At 43.8% G+C, this 27756-nt stretch overlaps 3 protein-coding genes across 3 annotated transcripts; 1 reads left to right on the top strand and 2 right to left on the bottom strand.

The window, feature by feature from the left end:
• Positions 1-269: 269 nt before the first annotated feature.
• On the bottom strand, positions 270-5687 carry LOC139648184 (protein limb expression 1 homolog). The gene is made up of 6 exons (XM_071524233.1): positions 5603-5687; positions 4042-4247; positions 3011-3151; positions 2776-2871; positions 890-967; positions 270-740 (listed from the first exon to the last, which is right to left on the bottom strand). Exons 1-6 carry the CDS (start codon positions 5685-5687, stop codon positions 270-272), a joined length of 1077 nt encoding a protein of 358 aa, XP_071380334.1.
• Positions 5688-7155: 1468 nt separating this feature from the next.
• riok2 (RIO kinase 2 (yeast)) lies at positions 7156-12035 on the bottom strand. Its single transcript, XM_071524229.1, has 10 exons — positions 11878-12035; positions 11139-11277; positions 10918-11034; positions 10353-10528; positions 10101-10189; positions 9767-9958; positions 9567-9659; positions 8492-8941; positions 8114-8210; positions 7156-7726 (listed from the first exon to the last, which is right to left on the bottom strand). Exons 1-10 carry the CDS (start codon positions 11941-11943, stop codon positions 7565-7567), a joined length of 1581 nt encoding a protein of 526 aa, XP_071380330.1. The 5' UTR covers positions 11944-12035; the 3' UTR covers positions 7156-7564.
• A 184-nt stretch (positions 12036-12219) lies between these two features.
• On the top strand, positions 12220-27519 carry LOC139648185 (uncharacterized). The gene is made up of 12 exons (XM_071524234.1): positions 12220-12329; positions 16259-16339; positions 16432-16484; positions 16658-16757; positions 16880-16968; positions 17361-17475; positions 22948-23070; positions 23219-23470; positions 25644-25799; positions 25886-26033; positions 26216-26350; positions 26454-27519. The coding sequence occupies exons 1-12, from the start codon at positions 12288-12290 to the stop codon at positions 26948-26950; spliced, it is 1791 nt and encodes a 596-aa protein (XP_071380335.1). The 5' UTR covers positions 12220-12287; the 3' UTR covers positions 26951-27519.
• Positions 27520-27756: the final 237 nt, after the last annotated feature.

The following is a 27756-nucleotide window of genomic DNA, read 5'->3' as shown; positions in this document are numbered from 1 at the left end:
CCGTTTCTCTTGGTATCCACCCAGTATGTCACACGCCTGACTCTGGCTGCAGCTCTACCAGCTTGGCATGCAAACAGCAGGTCAGCATTCTTCTGGATTGTTCTGGATGGCTGGATAAGTCCTGGTCTGGTTGTTGTTTCTTCCAAATAACAAATAATAAATCTCTAGTGGCAGCTGTAGGACTTTCAGTGACCTTCCATCTTCCACCCTCTATTGTCTGTCTTTCAACCTCTACCTTCTGTCTTTCGCCCTCCACCTCCTGTCTCAGTCTATTCGGGGTCAGCCAAAGGCACATGGGTTTGCTGTTGGCAGGGTGCAGGACTGCTGGAGGCCTGTTGTTTTTGTTTGCCAGAGGTTAGGCAGACTGTTTGCTTAGTGTTTTTATGGAGGGTTGGTGACGGACTGCAGGGTGGCGTTATCTGGCCTTGTGTATCCTGGCTGTATATGTCCTGTAAAGGATGTTGCTCCTGCTCGTGTGTGTGACTCGGCGCTTGGCCTTGGGGTTCGTGTGTTTGGTGCATATATGCCTGGCTCAGTGCCAGGCTGAGGATCTCCGTTTTCTCCTTGTAGAAGCGGAGCTCTGTGCCTCGGCGTCGGGCCAACACCAGCTCCCTCTGCGCCACCTGAAGCTCCTCCCCCAGTCGCCCTGGTGACCTCTGCTCCCGCCCCAGCCAGTCCAGAGCCATGCTGCTGCGCATGTACTCATCAAGTCCTCGTTTAGAGTAATAGGCAATCACACTCTGAGAGGAAGAGGAGAAAATAGGCAATCGTCTCTAAGCAGCGATAGAGATTGTAGGTTATAATGCAATATTGTGTGAAAATTTGCACTAACCAGGGTCTGAGCAGCCTAATGTAATGAAGTGAGATGTGTCCCATGTAAGAACTGTACCTGTCGAGAGCACTGCCTTTCCCTCAGAGCCTTCAGTGTTCCATTCCAGTGCAACAATTGGAACACTGTCATCATCTCCTATAGAGAAAGAGAGATAGATATATATACTGTATATACAGAGAGAGAGGGAAAGAGAGAGAGAAATAGAGAGAGAGAGAAAGTGTCTTGTGCAACACTATGAGTAATGATTTGGATCGTGAACCCAAACACTCAGCACTGTGTAAGTACATCTGACAAAGATAATGTATTATCTGAATACTTCTTTAACCCATAACCAAACTGTGGATGATAAGTTTGAAAAGATATTCTAAATCTTCATGTACCAGCAGGTAGGCTTTGCCCCGATTTAGGAACCACCGTCTGGCTGAACAGCTGCCGTGTGTTAGAGCTGGTGACATTAGTGTTAAACAGAGAGAGAGCCTATAGATTAACTTAGATTGACCTAATGAGACACAGCTGGAAAATGTGACACGTTAGTTGTCCGGGGTTGAAGTCCCTGCTGTACCTGCTAAACTGTTTATGTGTCCATTTCAGTGTCACTCTATTTTCAACAGTGCATCTGCCCTACACTCCTTGTAAGTAAGTAAGTAAAGCTTTATTTATATAGCACCTTTTAAAACCAGATTTAAAAAGTGCTTCACAAAAACAAAAGAGCAAAAAACAGAATAAAAATGAAAGAAAACACCCACAGAGACAATGGAGTAGTACATACAGAACAAAACAAAACAAGGACAAGATGAGCTGTACCCGGCAGAAGGAAACAGGAAAGAAACTTGTCTTAGTGTGTTTGTCATTCTTCCTGCCTGACTCTTTGTTTACCAAATTGTCTGACCCCTACTGCATTGATGCATGCTGTATATATGAACTGTTTTGTTCCAAATGAGAAAAAAATGACACCCACTCTCTCATATTGGCTGCTGCCATGAAAGTTAAGCACATTATGGGTTAGTATTGAAGTTAGGAGTCATCTTAAGACATTTTCTTATAAATAGTTCATTCTTTGAGGACAGGATTATTTATTTATTTATTTCAAATATTGCCAGATGATTTCAGGTAGCAAACATTTTCCAAATGGATATATAGCATTACGGAATGAAACCCTTCATATTATATATAATATTATACTGCATTCCCCATGTTTGATTGAAATACAGAGGCGAGTGTGTAAACCTGAACAGAAACTGTACAATGAACATTCATGTGTGACCTGCATACCAGTGCATGCAAGTGTGTAGACATTTGAGCGTATGTGTGTGCATGCATTTAAGTGTGCTTGCGTGCATGTGGTATGTGTGTGTACATCTGAGTGTGTGTATGTATGGGTGTGTGTGTGTGTGTATTACTTGGAACCTCTCCATCGTTATGAGCCCTGCTTTAGCAGGAATGATAATGAAGCCATTTCCTCCTCCTAATAACCCTCTGTCTGCAGACCTATGCTTATTTACATAGAGGTAGAAATATTAGGTGTTTCATACCACATCTCCCTGCCAGAGGTCTGACTCTCAGTCTGACACCAGCACATGCTGACAGAGAAATAATGGGAATGAATATAGGAATATAGAGCTTGCTTATAATTATAAAGCTGGAGAGTGGAATTGCCACCCACTGGGGAGCATTGTGAGTTTAGAATTTGCTTATGTTTTGCTTAATAGTTAGATTTTATCTAAAGTGTCACTTATCTATTTTTGCAATACAATAACAATGTCATTATTTGGGGTCCAATTATGAATGCATTCTATGTCCCTTGTTATTAAGCAACTCACAAAGCCTGAATCCTTTGAAGAATATGGATCTCTCATACGATTACCACATGACCCCACATGATTTGAGAGCACAGCTACAAGGCAAATGGCATTTGCAAAATGACTCATAGCATTATGTTGTACCTGGAACTCCATCATGGTCCGTCCTTTGTAGGAGTGGAGCAGCAGACTGTAGGTTCCTATACTGGTGCTTGAGTCACACACATCGTCTATAGAGACCTGCACAGACACAGCAACACAGTGCAGGGTCAGGATTTATTATTAATATTCATATTGAGAACAACACATTTCCCAACCCTTTCACTTTTCCAGTCTGACTCAAGTCTAATTCTGTGTGTTTGCGCTGGCTTACACTCACAGCGCTGTCTGTGGCTGCCTGCTGCAGGCTCTGAGAGATAAAATGAGGGCTGATGCGTCGAGACGGCAGCTCGTTCACCAGGGAGTTCATCAGAGCCACACGAGCCGCATCCCTGCGGGCCTCCGCCTGGGTCTCACACACCTGAGGATGAGGAGATGGAGATGAGATGGTGAAAAGGAAAGAGGGCAGAGAAGAAAAAGCTGCTCTTACATGTGAGTCTACGGCTCATTAGTTAAGTTTGATTTGACACTTCTGAGGGAGTTCACAAGAGCTGATCATGGGATCACAAATCAAATCAGATTAAGACATTAGAGGCAGTCACAGATAACCAATCAAACGCCTGCTATGAGCTGGGAGCTGCTGTGCGGGTCACAATGAGCCCATTGAAAAGCATCATGGGATCCAAGCTGAACAAAATCAATATAAAGCAACCTTAGAAGTGTGTGTATGTGTGCGTGTGTGTATGTGTGTGTGTTCATTCCTGTTGCACGGCCTTTAAGTGCTTCTCACATGCTCCTACTTCTGAGTGAGAAATGTCGTAATACAACTTGACGCGCATTCAAATGCTTTTGGTCAGAAAAAATAACAACCTTTAATAAAAGTATTTTGGAATTTCTTTGGTGGCTGTTTGTTTTTATTTTAGTGACATAGAGCTACTTGATATTTCAATTCATTTACTAAAAACAGAAATGTGACAACTAAAATTGAATTTAAAGCTAAAGTGAAAATACAAAAAAACAATACTAATTATTTACACAGAAAGCCAAACATCATCATCATATAATAATAAAATACATAATTGCTACCAACAGTTGATTACACAATATCCACAGGCTCCCTAAACATCATATGTTGGCAGATTGGGTATTAGAATATTCTGACTTTTCCGGTTGTATTTACCACTGTTTAGGGTCATTCATGTGTGCTCACCTCATAATTACAATATTTCCGACAGCACTTGAAGGTAGCATAACTAACAAATGCAAGAATCCAGCTCACTGTGGGTTGTCTGGTAGTGACAATAAACACACCTTATAGTTTCCAAAGCAGCTTCCTCCAGGTAGGGTGACATAGCAGACGTATGGGGGACTGGGGGAAGGGGCAGACTCATACAGCAGCAGACTCTCTGATTGGCTGGCTGAATCCCTAACAGAACCATCCGACTCACTGGAGGATCCGTTCAGCTGGCTCACCTGCTTCTGTTCCCAGAAGTGATGGAGCATGGCCACAACATTCACTGCACAGACACAATAAGGACACGTGGATATCAAAACGCTGAAAATAAAGGGTTGAGGAATGACAGTGATGGAAGCACTGATGACCAAAACAGAACAGGAGGTCTTGATATTAAAAAGACTAAAAAGAGAGCCAGACAGATCTGAGAATTTTCATAATCATGGCATGAAGAACACACTGTTTGAATGTATGTTGATTCATTTATCTGAAGCACAGACTGTTGATCAGTCTTGTTTCACTTGTGATAAAGACAATTTGAAACCTGTTGATATAATCAGAAGTGAAAACATTTTCTTACTTTTCAGTCTCTCTCTACAGAAAACTGGACTTGCAGGTTTAAGTTTAAGTGTTTATGCGTGAATGTGTCTATATGTTCATCTACATATGTGAAACCGTCATCTTTTTTTGTGAAATCAACATTCCCAGACAGGGTGTATTTAAGTGGAAATTGATTCTGTAGGGAGCCACCCCGTCACTGGTCCTGAGGCTGCACAGATCAGCAATTCTTAAACATCTGAGCGCTTTCTGACCCTGAGAAAGGTTTAGAAGCTTCCTGTGTCCCTCACTGTGTGCAAAACGATTCACTGCAGGTCAGTCTAACTTGACTGACACTGGATTCATACATTGTATCTGGAAGGAAATATAACAAAGTAACAAGAAAGCAGCTGTGTGTGGTGTTGAGGAAGAAATAGAAAAGTACCTATACTAAGCAACATTCCTATATGCTCACTCAATATGTAACCTTTGACCCATATTTACACCTTAAGTGCCTAAAACTCAAGAATACTGAATCTGCTTCACCATTATAAGATTAAACTCTAAAGTACCATCTTGTGTGTTTCTCACAGAACTGTGAGCTTGGAATGTGCAAATGCCCAAATCTAATAGATAACACTGACTGAGTGACCTTGGCAAAATAATAACTTGTTGTCTAGAAGAAGGGGATCACCTCTTGTTACACATCTCCTTAAAGTGACAGAACTATAATTATCATTGGTTGTTCAGTCTTGTTCATATGACCTTGTACTTTTTGACCAATAGCTTTATTATATTCTATCTTTATTAACATAATCATGAATATTCAACACTACAAGCCTATGTGTAATCATCCAGATTTGTAGTTCCTTGGCTCCCAACCTGCAGATTGAATAAACCTGTTAGTTTTCTTCCACAGTGGCTTACCTGTGTTTGTAAAGAATTATTTTTTTCAAAGCTTGAATGTCAGCAGCAGAAGCAGAAAATACAATTGTAAGAACTGTACTCTTTTACTCTTAACAATTTGATTCTGATATTAAAACATAAAGAAATGCGTCTATTCCCTGTTGCACTTTGTATTTACATGTCTTAGTTACTCACAGTCTTTGGGGCCGGTGTCAATCTCACTCTGTGACAGGTGTGACATCATGATGCTGTCCACAACTTTCACTCTACTCATCCTCATCCGGTGCTCACTCCTAGTGTCGCCCCAAACACGGTCAGTCCGCTTCTCTCATACACTTGTCCAATTCAGCTCGCACATGCTTTATCAAAATGGGAGCTGCTGCAGCCCACACATGACCCTAAGCGAGAGCAGCCTCCATCGTCAACACGGCTCAGGGCGGGAACACCGTCAGGAACGAGCCCAAAGTCCTAATGCCCCTTCACTCTCCCTTTCTCCACCTCCCAAACTCCCTCTCTCCCCTCCTCCTCTCTTGTGTGAACATCTCACCAGGGTTTCTCCTCTGAAGCAGACCACCTTTGTCACCCACACTGCCAATTAGCTCAGAGGGCCCCTCACTCTTTCTACACACACACACACACACACACACACACACACAGGTCCAGCACTGGAATGCTGAGCCCCTCCCCTCGGGCTGTGCAGCTGGCTAATCCCTGAACAGAGTCAGACAGTTACAGACCTGTGCAAAGTTGCCAAGTTCTGTTTGCAAGTTACCATCTGAAGAAGAGGAAAATGGCAGTGGGTAGTCCAATCTATGATAAAGAATGAAGCTGGTTTCACATGAAATATCCCCCCCCCCCCCCCCCCCCCCAACATCCAGTTCCCTGCACAATGCTGCCCAGTATCCCATGTCTGACTCTGGGGTGAGAGAAGATGGTTGGGAGGGGGGGGGGTTGGGATGGAGGCATACTTTTGACTTCACACACTAGTCTGAGCCCACTGAGGCCGGGGTCTGAGCTCCATTCACCCTCTTCATATGAATGGCCATTGTTCAGATCTGAATTCACCCGCTCTCTGAAAGCCTCTTACACATTAATGAACTAAATACTGAGAAAGGAGTAGTTTCTTAGCTCCCAAGTCCTCTTCTATTGCGTGTCATGCGTGTCTCACTATGAGTCAATCAGACAGAGCAAATGGCTATGCGTGTCTATTTCCTGCACCTTTTCATGGCGAATGCATTGGTGTGTCCTGGAGCATGTATGTTCCCACATGTGTTTGTATCCATCTCTGGGTGACTCTATTGAGTTGATTGGCTGCTGAGAGGGCGGACGCAGCAATCCATTCAAACTGTTTAATAGTTGGAGACCTTTGAACCTCAGGAGTTTAGCATAAAGGAAAGCGCTCTAGGAACTTGCATTCTATTTGAATCTTAAATCTACACCCACATCAGTCATAATCTGTCAGCATTATACTATTAACCTACAATGAACTTGGGAGAATACAAAAATAGCAATAGTTACACTGTTTCTGTTTGATGTAGTGAGATTGTAGGCAGGCTGTGATCTTTACACAGAACATCTATTCAAAAGAATGCCGTCCTACTTGACAGCAAGAATTTTTGTAAGGTTTAATTCAATTTCCACACAAACAGAATTCTTTCAAGCTTGTTTATCCTCACTGTTGAGTGCAATCCCATTCTTTTGAATAGACTGATAGAGTGAAATGACACAATATTGTTTAAAAAGGCTTTATTATCAATCATACAGCCTGATTAGGATGAGTAGTAGTTATTTACACTGCATTATACTGTATGTTCAGCATGGCAGTTCATTGCAGTTCAACCACAGACAATGGCCCCTTCACTCTTAACCGTGACAGTGTGGGGGTTGTCCAAGTAAAGAGCCATGTAGAGAAACGCACACAGTTTGCATTGATTCTGCTGTGTCCTCAGCTGTGTTCTTCATCTCGCCTGAGTTTCCCCACAATACAGAAAAGCTGAAGTGTTAAGCAGGTACTCTCTTGTTGAGGTTTTACCATTGCCATGAACCATCATGTGTTTACACCACTTCAGATGAAGCAACAGAGGAAATGAGCAGACAAAGCCCCTGTTGACGTACATTCCCTTTCTCCACTTAGGTGTTTCTTCCCTGTAGTCCCATTTATCCCCAGAAGGAGGCGGTCTCCATGCTAGACTTGATGTTACTTTGGTTCTCTCTCCTGGCTTTGGTCACCAGGTTGGCCTCTCCCTTCTGCAGACGTCTCCTCTGAGCGGCCTTCTGCTGCTTGTTCAGCTGCCTCCGCACCTTCTGACGGACGACCTCCTGCAGGACGCACAATCACAAAGACACCATGTTACTCCAGATGCAAACACTTTCTCTGCAAGACCAGCATGAGGCTTATGTAGGCATGTCTGCTGCATCTGCTTTTTATGATAAGTCACCTGGCACATTCTTTCAAACATAGTAAAGCCATGTGAAAGCCCTTCGGCAGGCCATACCAGGGTTTATCTAAAACAGTGTAGTAGGGATGCTACATCGCTGGTTGAAATTTCCAGGCAGTCAATCAATTCCGAGAGAGCACATCAGTAAAGAGTATTTGTATCTATGTTATTATATTAGTATTAGTGCCCCTCACTTCATCTTGGGGTGAACCCTGTATAATTTGTATGACTACAGACGTGTGTGTGTGTGTGTGTAAGATGTACTAACTGTTGGTATGGTGGAGCAGCTCCCTACGCTGCCCACAGTGGCTTCGCTGTCTGTCCTCCTCCTGTGTTCTGCCATTTGTAGAAGGCTGTCTGAGTCTCTGCAGGAGAAAAAAAACATGCAAAATGATACAAAGGACTATATATTCAAATGAAAAAGGCACCAATGTAAGGGAGGAAGAAGACTTTATCAAACAGCGTCTACAGTTGATGGTGGTCACAATTCACCAGCCATTTTCACAATTTTGCCAATTTGATTTAGGAAACCTCCAATAAATGTTTGGCTCGGTGCCACAGAGCCAACTTATAAATTTGCTTCATTTGGTTGGGGGGTGATGGTAGTTTTCCATCCTGGTCAAATAGTATAAGCAGTTCTCTTTACCTGAAGGGTTTGAACTCTCTGTTGGAGGCAGAAAGTTCTACCAGCTCTGGGCAAACATCCTCTGCTTCCTTCACCTCTTCCTGTTGGTCCCCTTCTCCCTCTTCATCACTTCCAGCCATCGGTGCTGTCTCAGTCTCTTTTTGTTCTTCTTCCCTTATGTCATTCTCTCCCCCCTCATCCTGTGTGTCTGCATGTGGGTCGCTGACTTTCAGACCATCCAGCTCCAGCATTGCTTGTTTGTATTCCTCCATGTCCACACTCGCCTCCTCATCATCCTCTTCTTCCTCTTCTCTTGCCACTTCCTCTTCTCTCTCCTCCTCATCATCGTCCTCCTCCTCCTCTTCATCTTCCTCTCCCTCAGGTCCGGCTGGGTGTAGCAAGGTAGCATCTCTCTCCAGATCTTTGGTGAAGCCGCTGGCTGAGATTTCAACATCTAGAGAGCAAGACCGCCTGTAGGAATATGCAGTGGCAACAAAAAATCATTCCCATGATAACGCATTTAATCACTCCCATTCATTTCCATTCCATTCATTGAACCACTGGTGCTCCCAACCTCCCGACCACCTTAGGAGCACCAGCTAAAATTGTGGTGCACCCCAAAGCATTTAAGCTGCACAAATTGTTTTCTAAATTGAAAAATAGGCAATGCTGTCAAATAATTTTATATATTCTGTATATAATCTATATTCAGATACAAAACAATAACATCACATTTGCTATGAGTTGTTGACATGGCTTCCATGCTCTTTGTCCTCTAAAGGTCACACCTCAAAATCATCAATCACAGAAAATCCAGACGGTTAAGTCAAAACAAAGGTGTTGTGCCAAACGTTTCCTGGCCAATCTGGCTAACAGTCAGCATCAGTGGAAAACAGTTTTGTGAGAGGAAGTGGATTTAATTTTAAATTGCTTGCACTAAAAAAGTTATTCCTTAAAGTCACATCAAGACAATTATTTGTAGCCACAGTGCACCAAAATTTAATTTCCAGTTCACATAATTGCAATTTCGGTTGTATTGGTGACCACAATGGTTGCTTTAGAACCTTGCAATTGAAAAATAAATACATGCAGTTACCTGATGTCTTTGAAGGTTGGGTAGAGCTCACTCTCATAATTGAATCGTTTTGCAAAGAAATCTCTTACACATTTGACGTCTCTGTCAAAATACCTAGAAACAAAAGATTAGAGAAGTCAACAACAGATACATCTTTCAAAGTCAAGCATTTGTTCCATTTGTTAATTAGTAACTTGTAACTTTATGGGACAGAGACTGACCATTCAGCGTTGACGTGCGAGGTGGACACCATCTGCGGGAAGTCAATCATGGTCACGTGGTCCTGGTCGTCCAACATAAGGTTGAACTCGTTAAAGTCTCCATGAATCAGGCCGTGATTGGCCAGTTTGACTATAAGCTCCATGACCTCATTGTACAGCGCCGGCGGATCCTGCAGCTCACGCACCTGACACCTAAAAGGGAAACGCAACATGCACAGATTATACCAGGAACTAATAACACACAGAACTCCTTTGAAAGACGGATTTAATAAGAGAGAAATAGAGAGGAAGGGAATGTACAACAGCAAGAAGGAAGGATGGCTTTATTACATACAGTGGATATCCATTGATGAGTTCCATCACTACAGCATGTCTGTTATAATCCACAGGCTTGGGAACGGGAAAGCCTCGATCATACAATGCCTGGGAGGAGGAAGGAGATGACACTAAACATTCGGTACACAAATATTGCTTCCTATATCATATTTACCATAGAAGACATTTCCTATTCATTTCAGATAACTCTGCTGCCTCCTTGTGTCATAAGACGGGCACATCAGTTACTGTGACTGATTCACTGCATTACCTTCATGTAGGCAAACTCCTTCATGGCAGAGAGGCGAGAGAGGTAGAGCCAGGAGATGTTCTTCCTGTGTTTGTGGTAATCTCTCTTGTTCTTCAGGTTCCTGAAGGAGGTACGCCCCAATCTGTGAAGCTTCAGAGCGTACTGCTCCCCTTCTGGACTTGCCACAATGTAAATATCTACAGGAGGCGGACACAAACAAGTATGTGTGTGTGTATGTACTGAAATGTATTGACGGCTTCTCATTTACAACAAGAGTTTAGGATTAGTTATAGGGGGAAGGAGGACACACACACACCTGGGTGCTGCCCAATAAAACCAGTCTTGTGCCATTTCAGTACTGCTGGAGCACTTAGGGGTTAAGTACCTTGCTCAGCATCACATCACAGTAATTGTTGAGAGTAAGGAAAGCACTTTTTGATCACTACTCCCACCCTGATTTTCCCAGTGATTTGAACCAGTGAATGTCCACTCAGAAGCCCTCTTCACTGATCTTCAATCTGATCTACCACTGTCCAAATGTAACAAAATGCCTGTTTTTGTGTAAGTATGTGATTGTTTTTTTTACCTGACTCTTTTCCCACACCCATCTGGTTTCCAACAGAGATCAGCACTTCTCTGGAACACATGGTCTTCAGGGCCAGGTAGTCATATCCTCCATAGTTCAGCCTGTAGCCCTGCACCGCTGAAATCAACAAACACACTCTGCATTAGAACTTTTAACTCCATGCACCATCTCTACCAGCTTCATCTGTCAGGTACAACAAGCATTATTATGTGTTTTCTTACTCTTGGTGCGTTCATAGGCCACAAGTTTGTGCTTCACAAGCTCCCTGAGGATCTTGTTGCAGCCCCCGTGTTTGAGGCTAGCGATGGAGGACAGGAGACTCACTGGAACAATCTCATGGTTCTTCATTCCCATTTCAACCTGTATGAGGGGAAACGCACTGTTAAAATCACACAGTTCTCTGTCATACACAGCAGTCACACACAGGTGGGGACAGCTACCGAATATCATCATGGGAGTACTGGAATCCAAGCCTGCGTGCAGTGATATTGTTGCATCTATTGTCAGAGCATCTAAAGCCCTGAACACACTCCTTATTACTGGTTGCCTGAAATGTTATTGATCTAGGAATTTAAGCTTATTCGACTGCTGCACTAGTCGCTCTGGATAAATGCATCAGAATAACGTCTAAAATGAAAAAAGGGGTATAAACACCTGACCATACCCATATTTATCAGTAACGTAAATTTTATTTCTCACCTAACCTCCTTCCCAACGGTTTGCTTTAATTGTAAGACCTGTTTGAATTACAGGAAAGGTTTCCTGAGTAGTGGATCACTGCACTGACAACACTACTTTAGCAGCTGCAATGGCAAACGATGAAAAAACAGGTTTGTATGACAGCTTGGTGATAAAAGAGATGACACCTTAGTTAGCTTGATGTGTGCAGGACTATACCGGGCTGACCTAACCTAGCATGAGCTAACTCAGCTCAGACTAGAGTCTAACTCCGTTACTTACCGCCGTCAGGACTCGGAAGTCATCTCGAGATAAATACCTCAGGACCACAACATTTAACTTCCCCATATTTCAGCACAGACAGGTATCGTCAATACTGTAATATTATTATTTCAATAGTTTGTCCACATTCCTTCGTAAACACATGTGCAAGACGGAAGTTAGTACAACGGAAGTAGCGTCACTCAAAGCGTCGGTTTGCGTTTGACGTCATGGTAACCGATAGAAACTCACGGATAGAACAGGTATGCCAGTGCAGAAGAAGACGTTAATGAATCATTTCCAATCTAACTTATCAAATTTCTATCGTTAAGGCGCTCTCGATTTTTTTATCGTGTACACAGGACCCATGCAACTTCTATAAAAGTATTTTGAGCAAATTAATTAGAATTATTAACACAGCAATTTCACCAATGAAGCCATGCCGACATTCAGCGAAGCCGGCAGTAGGCTTGGTAAGGAAAAAATAGATAAATAACTTGCAGCTAGTAAAAAAAACTAGATTTTGTCGTTTATATTGCAAGTTAGCTAAGTTAGCATCTTTGTTAGCATCGTGTAGAGTATCTACTGTAGTTAGCTATTTACTACCACCTAGTGGTAAAGTGGGAGTTTGTCAACACATTTGGTCAAATCTTAAAAATGACACATTATGGGAGCAAATGGGGGGGAAATAGACATATTGATGAGCTGTGGAATAACCATTAATCAGTCACACACTGGTGGGGGCAATTAATGGGAGGTCTGGGGGTCCTTCCAAATCCCCCCACCAACCCACAACCAAATTCTACAAGAAAAACTTTTAAACTGTATCGTCCTCCTATCACTATTTGTGTCCACTGTGTTACATGTGCTTTCAAATCTGGAACTTGAAGGTCAGGTGTGTGTGTGTATCTGTGTGAGTGAGTAAGAAAGAGGGAGGGAGAGAGAGAGAGAGAGAGAGAGCGAGAGAGAGAGAGAGGCAGGGTGTTAAACTGAGAGATTTACTGGCAGGTTTCTGTTGCCATAGCAGCTGGATTCTGTGCATTCCATGGGCAGGTAGGTTCTAAACAGAGTGAGTGTGTGTGTTTACCCCAGACTGCCCTGTGACAGACACAGCTCTGTTCTGCTCCCAACACACACACACTGAGCTCTCCGCTTCCAGGCTGTGTTGACTCAGTGGAATTCCTCCACCGGTTTATTTAACATTCTGCGGTTCAGCAAGTGGCTGTGTCCAAGAGAAGCCAGGCATGCACTGTGTGTGTGTGTGTGTGTGTGTGTGTGCCTGCATGTGGACACGCATTTGTGTGCACAAATGAAGTAGAGGTGTTTTACTGTCCTTTGCATAATTGTAACATTACTTTAGACCTTAGAGTTGAATTGGCTCCCTGAGCATATGGCAAAACTTTATTTTACTAGTAATTCATTTATTCCAATACATTAGAATGTTATTAGCCTGGAGTGTACATAAGTATGAAAATGAGCTGGGTGTGAGTCACTCAGTTAGTGTCTGTAGGTGTTCTGCTGGCTGTGCAGAGTAGCCAAGAGCAGCCTGTGTTTGTTTTCAACAGCCATTCACACTCTGTACTGCATCATGGGTGTTTTCCTGTGTTTATGACCTCTCAGCACTGCTGTCTGCCTGGTGTGTCACTTACGTGTGCTGGATGCGTGTGACATGTGTAAAGGAACATGTGTGCAGCATGTGTTGACACCTCCGTCAGGTGTGTCTTGGATGGTAAACAGTTCATTTGCATCCATACCCTACTTTATGTATAGTACCACACTAAAATCCTGATTTAAAACTGGGCTGAAGCAACAAGACCCAGGCCTATGCTAAGGTCTTGAAGGCTCGACTGTGCAGGATTCAGCCAAATGTTACCAATCCACCTCTGCTCTCAAACCATGCTGCAGCATGTCATCCTGCTGAATTGCAGGAAATTAGAATGCACTTAAGGATACTTCAACTTCACTGTTGGAAAAAAAAACAACAAAGAAAATGTGATTGTTCCTCTTTGTCGCCTTTGCTTGCAATACCTTATATGTGGGCTAGATGGCACTGTGACACAGGTGGATATAGCTGCTGTCTTTGTCTCACAGACCATTGTTGTCTCTGGGGTGTTACAGTCTATTATTGAAACTGGCTAATTTACTTCCTCTGTGTCCACCTAGCCTTTTGTTTGGGTTGAAGTGCCTGTAGACGTAACGTTTCTAACGGTCTCAGGTCTTTGATTATAGGATGGTTAGGAGAGGGCAAAAACATAGTTGGCCATGTAACCTACGTAGAGTTGGCCTACGGCATTACCTGAACCCTTGGTTTTGTTATTTCGCCTTGTTGCTCAGTCCCACATTGCTAACAAAGGATAGACATTATTCAGCTGGGAGGAGTCTTGAAATTGACAATGAGGCTGGTTAGGAAGCTCTCCATTTGGTTCAGTTGACTCTCATGTTATGACATGCTGAGAATATCATTAAAAAGTATCAATGTAAGTATTAAAATGATCAGACTGACAGGTAGAATCCTTATAAGGAACTGCAATCATGTAATTCCTGAGGTTGACTTGTTTTCCTTCATAATTAATGCAAGTAACTGAGCAGACCAGCTTTGCACTCTCATGCATTTAAAAGTATAAAAATGTCTGGGAAGAATAAAATGGTTAGAGCGTGAGAGTTGGAGTATCTTGTTATACAGTAATATTCTCCAGCTGCAATTTAAATGATTTGATTCTTGAATTGGTATGGCACATTTGTCAACCAATATTGCTGCCGGTGAAACTCAAGCGTTTAAGGGGCCTTTCGATCCTCCCCAACCACCCACATCTTTTATTATTCACTTCATCTTTTTTTCTTTTTCTACCATTTCCTCTCTCACTCTCTCCATGCTGACCTGGAGTCAGGTCAGTGGCAGCACATGATAACACTCTTAACTGGATTGGCTACTACTAATATTAGACCAAGTTTGATTTTGATTAGATTATCACATGATACCATAATTCAATTTCTTATGTTCAGAAGGAATTCTCTTAATGCTGCTGCCACAACAACTTGCCTACTTTTATGTTTATGTTTTAGCTAAATGTTTTAGAGGTGATGGCTGTTGTGTCCTTGTCCAGAAATACACAAGATGCAGTATCAAGACTTACTAACTCCATAAGTCTGTCGAGATATGACTGATTTGACCGTTATTTATATAGGTTGAATCTGTTTTTTTTTTCTGATAAGGCTCTGTGGCTTACTCTGGTGGCTCTCAGCAGCTGTAGAATGAGTCTAGAGGCAGGAAGTCTGTTGTTAAATAGCCTATGACAGACAGGCGTAGTCCTCTGTTTCCCAGAGTCTATCCAATTACACACAGGCATAGGCCAGAGAGTGACCAATTGTGTGTTAGTTGAGCTAGCCCAGGAGCATAGAGGGAGAGTGTGGACCCGCCTGTGTGTGGAATTATCTGGAACGTGGCGGAACGGCCAATCCTGCATTCGCTTGCACACACACACACAGCGTGATAGTGTCTTCAGTCCCAGATGTGTGTGAGGGAACTTTTTGCCACGCTTCAGCACAAAGCAGCTCTCTTTTCAATCTCCCTACCATCCCATCTTTTCTCTCCCACTCCATCTCTGTTTTTTTTTCTTTTTTCCCCGCCTTGACCCCAGTCTGGGCTGTTTAGAATTTAATATGTCTGAATGAAAAGTGGTCTCTATTAAAACCCCTTGCCCAAGCCAGATTTACTTCCATCTTGTGTATGTGAGTGCTCTTGTGTGCGTCCATTGGCCTTTTAGATGTATGGTTTTGAAATGAAATGACCCTGTCCACTTTTTGTGTATAGAGAGCTGAATATTCTCAGCAGACCTGCAGTGAATCAGGATCCTTTGATAATAAATTAATGAGCCCCTCGTTAGCATAAGATGAAAGTGAGAGGCGGATAGGTCAAAGTGATGAAAGGACCTTTGCAGTACTGACTACTGTGTGTGAAGTGAAATGATCGCTACATTTGATGTACACATATCAAAGCCATCGACCCTTCCCCCTATTATTTCATTTGAAGAATTACTCTAAGTGTTTTGATAAGCTGTCTTTTGGCATACAAGAATTCAAAAGTGGTAGCTTATCTACTACTGTCCAATCCTATATTGAACCCCAGCCTCTCTGTGTTTGGTGAAGCAAAGGATTGTTAGGCAGCATAAAAAACTCAACTGACCCCTGGACAGAACACATGGCATGAAAGGGGCAAGGTAATGGTCATACCGTTACCTTATTGCTTACTGCTGCACATGCACATGCACATGCTTTGTACAGAGATAGAGCTTAAAAGGAAAATTTCAAGTTTCATTTCGAGTTTTTTTAAATGGTTGTTTGTGTCTGTGTGTCTGTCTGTATGTCTGTGTGTGTTTGAATTTCCTTCGCTGTGTCGCTACAGAGCAAACAACCTCATGGAAGACTTGCCCCCATCAGCCCACAGAGGATGTCTGCTCCACAAACAGACGTGGACAACTCTGAGGTAATAGCTACACGTACACGCACGCACACACTCACGCACACACACACACACAAAATGTCTGGACATTTAATTGCTTTCTTGTTGTTTTCCAGCGTAAGCTTCAGAGGGAGAATACTAAATTGAGGCAGGAATTGGAGGAGCTTAGGTAAGTCTCCAACAACAAGCATGGGCTTTGTTCCTACGGTATCATCGCTCTGCCTTTAGCCAGCCGCTGTGTGTTTGGAAACATCAAATTTGATTAGATTAGACCAGTGGAGAGGGGATCCACTTACTCTGCCTGTTCTGCTGAAACTCTCCTAAACAATAATCTGCTCTCAGGTGCCAGTACAGGCAGCTAGTGAATGAGGGGCCTGAGGAGAAATACGAGGAGAGGAGGCTCAACCTGCTCAAAGCCCAGCTGATGCAGCTGGAGAGACAAGTACACACACACACACACACACACACATACACATACACACACACACACATACACACGTCACAAGCACACTATTTAGCTGTATCAGGCTGTGATCTGTGCATGTTTTACTTCTGTTCTTTTAGGTGGTTCTTCTTTCTGAGGGCCTGAGCTCTCATGTGTGTCGCTGTTTGGATGTGGAGAAAGCCCTGAACTCCCTCACTCACACACTGAGGTACACACTCTCTTCTAAAATAAGAGCTTTATAACTCCCTTAGGGGAAATTGGGTCATTAACAAATTCACAGTGCGGACTGTATTATGCAGGATTATGCAGGATTATGCAGGATGTGCAAATGCATGTGCATCCTTGGCTAATCAAATGTGCATTGTTAGCAGATGTGCAATTCACATTACCTATAATATTGTCAGATATACACATTGCTTCTGTTTTACAGTGTATATATAGACAGAATTATGTACCAGTCAACCAAACCAATCAGATTGTGCAAGATGCATGATTTACTCTATGTGTAATACATTATCGTGTGTGTGTGTGTGCATTAGTGTGTGTGTGTAAGCGTGTGCATGAGTGATGTAACATAGACCCTGTGTTTGTTTGTTGCAGGTCTCTAGTGGGCTTTGATTCGTCCCAGACTCAGGTGACTGTCCCTCTGTCTGAGCTGACCAGGCTGATTGAGATGTGCTCCACTGTCAGTCAGGCCCTGCACAGGAATAACAAGGTAATGGGGCCAGTTTGCATAGAGATAAAGTCTAGCTGGAAGTGCATTAGATATACAGAGCCGACGGCAACGCCACGTCCAGTGTAATTCTCATGGTCTCCCCTTCTAATCTGCGAAGCTTCTCCAAAAAAAAGACGCCCTATATAAAGATGCGCTGTCTGCTTACATCAAGCCCTGCAGTGTAATGTCACTGGGTCTCTGTGCATGGTTAGCGAGCAAGACTTCATTCTCCTATTGCAGAATAACCAAAGGCACATGCCCAGTCCCAACTCTTAGTAAGCCTGAGTTAATTGCTTTGTGCATTGCAAGGTTGAACTGCTGTGATGAAAAAACATGCTAATAACCTTGATGCTTAACTCTCTGGATATCCTTACATTCATGTACTATGCCACATGTGACTGATCCCAGAATGCCATTGAGAAAAGGATGTGTGTGTGTGTGTGTGTGTGTGTGTGTGTGTGTGTGTGTGTGTGTGTGTTCTTGTACTTCTATCCATATGAGAACCAGTTTGAGTTTTACACCTTGGGAGTGAGGATAATTTTGTGAAGTGAGGTAATTTTGACCGATTCTCACATCTTCGGTTTTATCTTCAGGTTAGGATTTGGGTTTAGTGTTAAAATTAGAATTAAGATTAGATTAGGGTTAAAGTTAAGGTTAAGTGTGTAGTGGTGATTGTTAAGGTTACGGCTAGGGGTTAGGGAATGAATGTATTCAATGGAAAGTCCTCACAAGTATAATAAGACAAATGTGTGAGTGTGTATGTGTGTGTGTGTGTGTGTGTGTGTGTGTGTGTGTGTGTGTGTGTGTGTGTGTGTGTGTGTGTGTGTGTGTGTGTGTGTGTGTGTGTGTGTGTGTGTGTGTGTGTGTGTGTGTGTGTGTGTTAGTATGAGTGATGTAACGTAGGCCCTAGCAAGATAATAACATGCCACAGTGATAGAGAGTGCTGCTAACTAACAGGCGTTCCGAGATGATCCTCTCTGTCACACACACACTCACACACATACACACACACACCCTTTGCTTGTCAGACCCTTGTAATGGGATCACTGAGAGATTGGTACTGCATCAGTCACAGCGCAGGTGCAAATGTATACTCACACACGAACGCATACGCATGCACGCACACACACATACACACACACTCACCTCACACACACACATGCACACATCATCTGGAGGGTGAATGAACATGGTTGTGTATCATTGAAGCAGGAAAGCTACTCTTTATCTCAGAGGTCGCCGATGTTCGGCCATTAGATATCAGCTACATCTCGTCTGTGGGTGTGCGCACATGTGAGTGAGTGAGTGTGTGTGTGTGTGTGTGTGTGTGTGTGTGAGTGTGTGCACGTGTAAGTGTATCCGTGTGTCTAGTTTAATAGCATTAACTCCTGCAAGCGTGAAATGAGACAGTCTCCCACTATCTGTCTTTAAGAGCAAGGCTGAGAGAGGAGAGTGGCTGAAATGAACTGATGGATCTTGCTGGCTTCCAGTCTGGGCAGGAGATGAACCTGTTAGCCGTAATAGAAACTACACCGGTCTTATGGGCTCAGTAGAGAAACATCTAACACTGAACCACGAAAAATCACTACATACCTGCTACACCATGGCTGCTGTAATGACACTCTGTCAAATGATGCCTTGGTGGTAATTTGTATAACATATATTCAGAAGGCGGCCTTGGGATTATAAGAAGCTTATGTTGCTGACTGCTAACCAAGACTCCCCGCAGCTTACTTTGAAATGTTTTTAGACCTTTGGTTTAATCTTTGGCAAGATGGCAGTAGCAGTTGTTAGCAATGTCAGTGCCAGTGATTGGGGAGCCAACCGATTTCTCTTAAAATCAAATGCATATCCTTCCAGATTGTGCATTCCTACAGATAATACAGCTGGTATAAACTAGTACTTGTTAGAGCTCAGATTGCTAAAAGAACTTGCATGTTAATTTGACATGCAGTGGTTGAAAAGGTGAACGCAATGTTGCTAGAGTCTCATGAACTAAAAAAAAATGCTGGGAAAAACTTTTGGATGTCCTGACAGCACTCTTGGCTAGCGATCAATAAGATTCCTTCTTTAAATCCTGAACATGTTCTTTTAAGCCTTGCCTGCAGGTCAGTGTGGGCATGATAACTATGATAACTACCAGAGATAGCAGATATCGAACTATCACAGCAAATCTGAAAAACAGCTGCTCTCCTGTCTGGTAGTTTTGAATCTCAGTGGTTGTGCTCCAATCCTTCCTCCAGCTCTGCATGAGCTCTGGCCCGTGGAGGGAAAGAACACACACACACTTACTCACACACACACACACACACACACACACAGCGTCAAGACCGTGCATCACAGTAATCACACCGCAAGGGATGTCGGGTAATCTGGTTAAGGATGTCAGGAACGTAAATCAACTCCAATCAGTCCTGCTCTCTCATTGGTCAATCCCCCCCACCTCCAATGGGTCTTGATTGGTCACCCGTCCATCTGACTGTCTCTGTGAGTCTCAAACTGATCAGCTGTCTCTCAACAGGACACATCAGGTATGGGACTTAATTCAGGCTCCGGTGTGAAATTCAGAACGGGTATTAGGCAAATTTATATGACGAGAAAATGGTGTAAGAGGCAGATCCAGATAAACACACATTGGGCAATGACAAGGACAAATGTGTGTTGCCCTTAAACAGCCTCATTCTGTCCTTGGAAATTGGCCAACTGATTGACTAACATAATAACATTTATATGACAGAACAGAGTCTGTGCTGGGGAACAGGGAAGTGTAGCAATACAGCCAGGAACCCTACAAATGATTCAAAAACATAAGTGCCCCTAATCCAGCTATGGTTTCATTACTGTATCAGTTTAGCTCCTTTAAGATCTAGTTATCTGTTATATGTTAAACTTCAAATAAATTTTCATGCTCTCATTTTGAAGAACAATGCTGTTTTTGTTGACCTTCGGAAAGTAGTTATTCTTACTACAGATGCATCTGTTGAATCAAATATTGAATTTAATTGTAAACACTACCAGATGGTCTGCACTATAAAACACAGGTGGTGGAAAAGGTTCCGCTATTAGGCCCTTTAACTGTAGCCTTGCCGGTGCAGATATTTTTGTTCCCCCTCATTTCTGTCTCCGTAGAGAAACGGTAGGAGAAGGGTTGTCAGACCTACACACGCAGACACACACACACACACACACACACACACACACACACACACTTTAGATGTTCAGGGCTTTGATTTCCTCCGGTCTGCACTACAGGGTAGACAGCTAGGGATCTTCAAACAATACCTGGATAACACTCTGACACTCTCACTGCATATCTAGTGCTAATGATTACTTGTTAAGCATGACACACACACACAGACACACACACACAGGCATCACCTCAGACTTAATGATTCTGTGAACGCTGCACATCCCAGAGCCTGTTCCGTTTGCTCTCTCTCCCCTCAGGCAAGGACCTTCATCACACTGCCTACCATTGATTGGGATGATACATGGCATTAATAAATGAAATGGGTGCACGCGGTCAACAGAGAAAAGAGACATAGGGCTACAAATACGAGCGATGCATGACATTCCCAAATCCATCGAGAATGATGAGTATGTCAGACTGTGGCGGTGAGTGTTTGGTTTCGTGGACGGGGGCAGCGGAGGTGATGGACAGTGAAAGGAGCATACAAATGAACAGCCACCCACAGGGAAAATCATCCCACCTTGGATGTTTACTGCACAGGGACCGCTCTGTGTGAGACTGTGGTTCTCAGTAAATATTTCTGGTATGTGTGTGTGTGTGTGGTAGTGTACACTCCAGGGAGGGGGTGCTACGTGGGGTGCTAGAAATGCAGTGAAAGAAGGGATGCTGTGTGTGTGCGTGTGTGTGTGTGTGTGCGTGTGTGTGTGTCTTATCCAGGTGGATGTATTCTAGGTCAGGCTGTTTGTCAGAGTTGAGACCAGATCGATGTGGCTCTAATCTAAGGCAGTATGATGTGATTGAAGTATGATGTGATTGATTACCTCATATTCTGAGGCCCTGCACATAGACCTCCACCTAGTGTGATGGACACACACACACGCACGCACACTCACTCACTCACACACACACACACACACCCACACACACACACACACACACACACCATGGTCAGTTCAACAAAGCAAAAGAATTGATCTGAGATGAAATGAAATAAGAGCAGATTGGTTTTGCTGGGCAAGAGACTGGACAGTCTATCTGAGAGGGTCAGAAAAGGATGATGGGAGCAGAAAACGTTCATTGATACCATCTTTCATGTGCGAGATGTCGATGTGTGTGTTTTCATGAAATTGGTTTTCCTTAGCTACATCACCTATGCTATTTTCTGTGTGACTTGGCCCCGCGATGTCTGTATGTGTGTTTATGGAAATGCCCGAGCGTGTGATGTTGACGTGATGTTTGTTTTCGTAAAGCGGTGTAGCATTGTAAGATGAGAGAACAGTTCCGTTTGAGCGGCTGGAGGAGTGTGTTAAATGGGCTAAGCTGCCTGCCTCACAGCGTGGCAGGGTGTTTGCATAATTTCCATGTTTGAAATGTTAATGACACCTGTAGGCTATGTTATAGTGGATCTGCTCAGTGGGTGAATGAGAAATGAGACAGTGGTGTGTGTATGTACTTGTGGGTATTTGTTTACACTTGCCTGGTTTCGTGTGTGTATGTGCGTTTGTGTTAATACTTGTATGTGCATGCTTGTTAATGTGAGTGAGTGTGTGGGCGTGTGTGTGTGCTCTTGTTTATTCACTGTGTGTTTGTATTTACTGTGTGTGTGTGGCAGGGTGTGCGCACCGGGGCTACAGCTTCCCCTCATTGACATGCATGGTGTCAGGAACCTCATCTGAACCACTGGTAATGGGCTTTGCTCTGTGTTTGCCTGCTGGGCTGTACTGTCCTGTCTTTTCTCTCTGAACTAACGTACTGTCTGAAGATTCACCACGCCTTCCGTTATGATTCTTTCACATTTTCACTGGGATTGAAGCCATCATTTTTTCTCTATTTGTGAATGCTCACTTTAATTCACATCACATGTTGGTACTAAAGGCAAGATTCTTATGTAAAAATAAGCCTTAAGCTGTCAACACGGCAAAACAGTTTTGCGCTGTTGACGCACATTGCTCGATTTTTCCACCTTGCCACTGTGCTCAAAATTCAAATTATTTTAACTTTCACCCTGTTAGCCTCTGACCTTTCAAAGTGCATCCAATCAGATTGCAGCATTGTGTGATATACAAAGAGCTGAAAGATGGAGGAGTTCTAGAAGTTAATATTGTGTATGTCCGAGTTTCCAGAGTTGTACAGTACAACATTTAAATGTTAACACAACCTAGGGGAAAAATACATTTGTGGCCATCGATGTGTGAAATGACCGAGTGCAGCATTAATGTTTGTGGTAGTCGTGTGTAAAGAGAAAACCAGTGTGTATTTGTTGGGTTTGTGAATGTGTTTAGGTGAACACAGTGCAGGGCCTCACCATGCCTTGGGTGTTATCCCCGCCCAGTCTACAGAAAAAACCAACGACACTCTTGGATGTGTGCTATGGTCGCACCGACGCCATCAACCTCCAGTACGTGGTGAGTCCAGTTGCATTTTATCTGCTGTGGGTTTATTATTGTTCCTCTTTAGCCAAACCGTAAGTAAAATGCTTCCCAGAGTTCCCTGGGTTGCAGTTGTTCCTCACGCTCCTTGTGTTTGATACCTTTCTCCTTTCCTTTCCTATAGAGTAGTCTAGAGTCTGGTCTGAGCCAGTTATTTAAACACTTGCTGGGACTCAAACATAGCCTCACACAAATCGTGGGCCACAGCTCTGCACCAAGTCCAGGTCCAGCTCCAGGTCCAGATTCAGATCCAGTCAAGGCCCCCCAGGTGGTCTATGAGCGCCTCTTGGCCCAAACATCCATCTCCCTCTCTGCCCTGGAGCTGTGCTGCACAGACCTGCTGCCTCTCAGCCTCATAGGACCACACTCACCACAGGTAAACACAAACCTCAACATAGATGAGGCCAGTCTGCTGGATTGTGTCACAGTAAGCTTCTTCTCACTTGCCAAATGTGAGACCCACTCTCTCCCGGTCCCTTCTTTCTCTCTCTCTCTCTCTCTCTCTCTGACTCCCCCTTCCCCCCCTGGACCTGCCTCCGTGTCTCCATGTTGTCGTTTTATCTCTCTCCCAATTCTCCCCATCACATCCGTCACTCTGCTTCCACCGCCCCATGAGAGGAGGGGGGCGTCCCTTCATGTTGTGCCCAGGTTTGCCTCTCTGAAGTAAGTGTGTGTGTGCTTGTGAGAGGAAGAGAGAGAGAGAGAGAAAGAGAGAGAGAGAGAGAGAGAGAGAGAGAGAGAGAGAAAGAGAGAGCGAGAGACAGAGAGAGACAGAGAGAGAGAGAGAGGATTTGCAAACGCTAAGAGAGTCTGCCATTATAGAGCAGGTGTCCTTCCATCTGTGCTGATTGCAGTTTACTTTATCCTCTCTGTCTGACTCTGTTTCTCTCTTCTTTTTGTCTCTCTCTCTGTTTCACACACATGCAGAGAGGCAGACATTCGGGCCACACACACACACACACACACACACACACACTCTCTCTCTCTCTCACTCACTGCGCAGACCTGCTATCACTCCGACACACATTCACACAAAGGCATTTGCTACAGGGCAGCATGACATTACCGACTGAAAATGAGAAAGTGATAGAGTAAAAGAGAAGGGAGAAGAGAAGGAAAAAGGGCAAAGTAGGGTGGCGTGAGGATAGAATAGAAAGAGGAGGGGTGGTGGTGAAGTAGAAGAAGGGAAAGCCAGAGGGAGGGACAGGTTGGGGGGGGGTGCAGAGACACAGCTTTAATGCACCGAGAGATAAGGGACAAAAGAGGGAACAAGACAAAAGAGGATTGCAGATTGTGTTACGGAGAGAAATATAACTAGTGTTTACAGTGAGGTAGACAAAAAGGAGTTACAGAGAGCTTTTATGGGGAAATAGGAATGAGTGTTTGAATAAAGAAATGCAGCATAGATATGGAGAGAGAGGGAAAGTTGGGAGAATAGAGGAAGTGGCAGAGGCATCGGTAAGGTCACCAAGGCTACACATGCATTTTTATGCAGTGTTTGATGTGTATGGCAGTGTGTGTGTGTGTGTATGTGTCTCAGGAGAGTCCAAGAGGCCTATAGTCCAGGCTCGCCATTAAAACATGTCTGAAGGCTGGTGGAGGCCGGTGGAGCAGCTGAGCCTCTCCCTGGGGAGAGCAGCTCACAGCCTGGATGGATGGATGGATGGATGGATGGATGGCTAGATGGCTAGATGGATGAATGATAGTTAGATGTTTAGATGGGTGGTCAGATGGATATTAGATGGATGGATGGATGGATAGATAGAGTTGCATAGATAGCTGAATGGATGGATGGAGCCATGGGAATTTACCACCATTCTTAGGACTCCTTACTTGATATAAAGCCTTAAAAAAGTTGATAATGTGGTGGATTCTCTGTAGCCAGAAATTCTTATACTTATTTCTCACCCATGTCAGAATAGGTGCCATTCAGAATCATGTAATTTCAGATTTTCTCAACCAAGCAACAATATCCGCTGCACTGGCACACCTACATGATCAGCAACTGAGTATTAAAGTGACAATTCATTTTTTTCCATCCAAATCTTTTTTTATTTTTTCTGTTGATGAAGTTTGAGTTTCTGTAGGTTTGGTGGCTATTGCTGATCATGCTAACTACCCAGTTCTTCTTCTGTTTATTCCAGACAAACTGCTGTCACTGCTGCTGCAAACACAAATCACATCACTTCTTTTCCAGAAGATTTTTCCTGGGAACTGGGAAAAGATTGAATCACAACTGCGATATATCAATCAGCAGTAGAGAGTAGCAAACATAAACAGACATTTATTTACATGAAAATGTCGTGGATTATTACTTTAAAAGGGTGTAGATCTGGATGGATGTAGATAAACAGACAGGCCTTCATCTGAATAACAAGTTTCAACCCTTTTTGCACAATCCATGTCTCAATTGTATCAAGGCTCTTCTACATATTATCTTCCTTTTCTTACTTACTAATCTGTGACACCTGGCCAGTCTTTTACATAGAAGCAGCATTTGTTACTGATGATTTCTACACTCATTGTAGACTGGTCTCTGTTTTTTCTAGGGGAGGACTGAGCTGGATGTGTGTGTGGAGATGAAGGTGGAAGATGTCCTGTCCCTCCTGCCGGCTCTGTCCCGAGGAGCCCAGCAGAGAGCCACACGAGCCGCTCAGGCCATCGTTCACACACATAACCACGCACAACGCATGGCTCAACTTCAGGTTAGCGCTCGCACACACACATAAAACACATACATACACACACTCTCACTCAGTGAATCACTTTCCTCTTTCCTGGTATGTATCAGTTGGAGGCAGCAGAGGCAGAGCTTCAGTTCCATGGCAGGATGTCCTCTCTACAGGCTGGCCAAACACAGCAGCTCATCCAGGGTTTAGGACACGCCTACCGCGACTTCCAAAACAACATCCAACACAGTTTGTGTGAACCAATGCAAGGTAACAACAGAGGGTCAGGTTGTTTTTAGTGTCACGGTGTTCTGATGGAACTTGACCTGTTATAAAATGTAACATAGCCTGTTGTATTGGTGCTGATCATGTGGCCGTATGAAATGACATCCTTGTTCTCCATGGCTTCCCTGCCACCTCTTCATATTTGGCACGTGTGTGTATGTTCTCAGATATCCTCTCCTGTTATGATTTACTGGTGGCCTCTGGTTCAGATGAGGCACTTAAAGGCTTCCTGTCCGCATTTGAAACGAACCAGTCAGAACTCAGAGAGACAGTTGGGGCTCTGGCTACTTCTCAGGAACAAGGTAAAACTATAATGTCCAACTGGATGGTGTTAAGTTCTGTTTCGTCAAAGAAATCTGACAAATGGTATGCTAAAAGTGCACGTTTGTGTCTTTTCACATATAGGTGAGATGGCGTTGGCTCAGTGTGAGCAGGACTTCCAGCTGGCAGCTGATAGGCTGAGGAGGGAGTGGGAGGAGCAGAAGGACAGCGTGGCAGTGGAGCTTGAGGATCTTAAGGTGGCATACAACTCAGCACTGCTCCAACTGGACACACTGAGGAGGGAGAGGAGACACACATATACAAGTGACGCACAGGCATCCAACCATGATGTCAGTCACACACCTCACACACACCCCAACTATGATGATAATCAGACAACTGCCCCACTTTCTTGCCTGTCTGTAAAAGGTGATGCCGGTTCCCCTGTATCGACCAATCAAATAACCCCAGAGCATCATGGTACTCCACGTGCAACTCTGTCCAATCAGAGCTCTACCCTCTCCAGCATGGTGTCTGACATCTCAAGACTCTCTGTATCCCAGCAGCCCCGGGTCAGCCAGAGGCCAACCAATCAGAGGGCCCGTAGTAAAGTTCTACCAAGACCCCCATGGCAGAGCTAACGCAGCATAACCAGAGCTAACCAGCATAACAGTGCGTCATCTTAATCAGACAGACATCTGGAGAGAGTAAGCCTAGAGCTACATTCACCCATCCTATCTCTCTGGTTTTATGAATGGTCTAAATATGTATTATGGTTCCCCCTTAATGTCTAACACAACACCTTATTTCATCTGAGTTATTACACACTCAAGGAAGCAAGGGGAAATTAGAATGAAGTCTTGCGCTGTCTCAGTCTCCTTCTCTCTCAGAGGTGATTTAAGGAAACGAGCAGCACTTAGAGGCTATGAGCTCTGGAGTCAGACAGAGTCCACGTCTGGCTGTATCAGCTCACCCATGCGTATGTGTGTGGGTGTGTGTGTGTGTGCATGTATTTGTGTGTGTGTGTGTCTGTGTGTATGATTGAATGTGTAAGCCTGTGTGATGTACTGTAGCAGGCACCTGTCGGTGCATTTTTATGGGGTTGACCTCACACACACACTCTCGCTGCGCTCCAGATGCACGTTTAGTGCATTCAGTGTGTTGGTGGTAGTGAGATGGAAAAATGGTCCACAGCTCAGCGCAGAACAGTTTGCTTTATTTGTCACTGTTTTGCAAACAGGTTTTCTCATTGACTATGTTGCAGACACTGGTCTTTCTGTTTTGGTAATAAATAAAAAGTGGAAGATGTCTTTTTGGGGAGATGTTTTTATTTCATAAAGCTTTTTTGCATGAGCACATCATTTGGCCTTATGGGTGTTTGACAAGGGTTGTACATTTTACTGCGTTTAACAGCATTTTTATATGTGGAAAATGTTGTAAGATGCTG

This window comes from Centroberyx affinis, unplaced genomic scaffold, assembly GCF_046629955.1.
Source record: "Centroberyx affinis isolate AG114_WGS23_722 - 3 ecotype Tasmania unplaced genomic scaffold, CSIRO-AGI_Caff_v1 ptg001167l_1, whole genome shotgun sequence".
Lineage (NCBI taxonomy): Eukaryota > Metazoa > Chordata > Actinopteri > Beryciformes > Berycidae > Centroberyx > Centroberyx affinis.
Note: the sequence above shows the minus strand (reverse complement) of the source record. Positions and strands in the feature narration are given on the sequence as shown.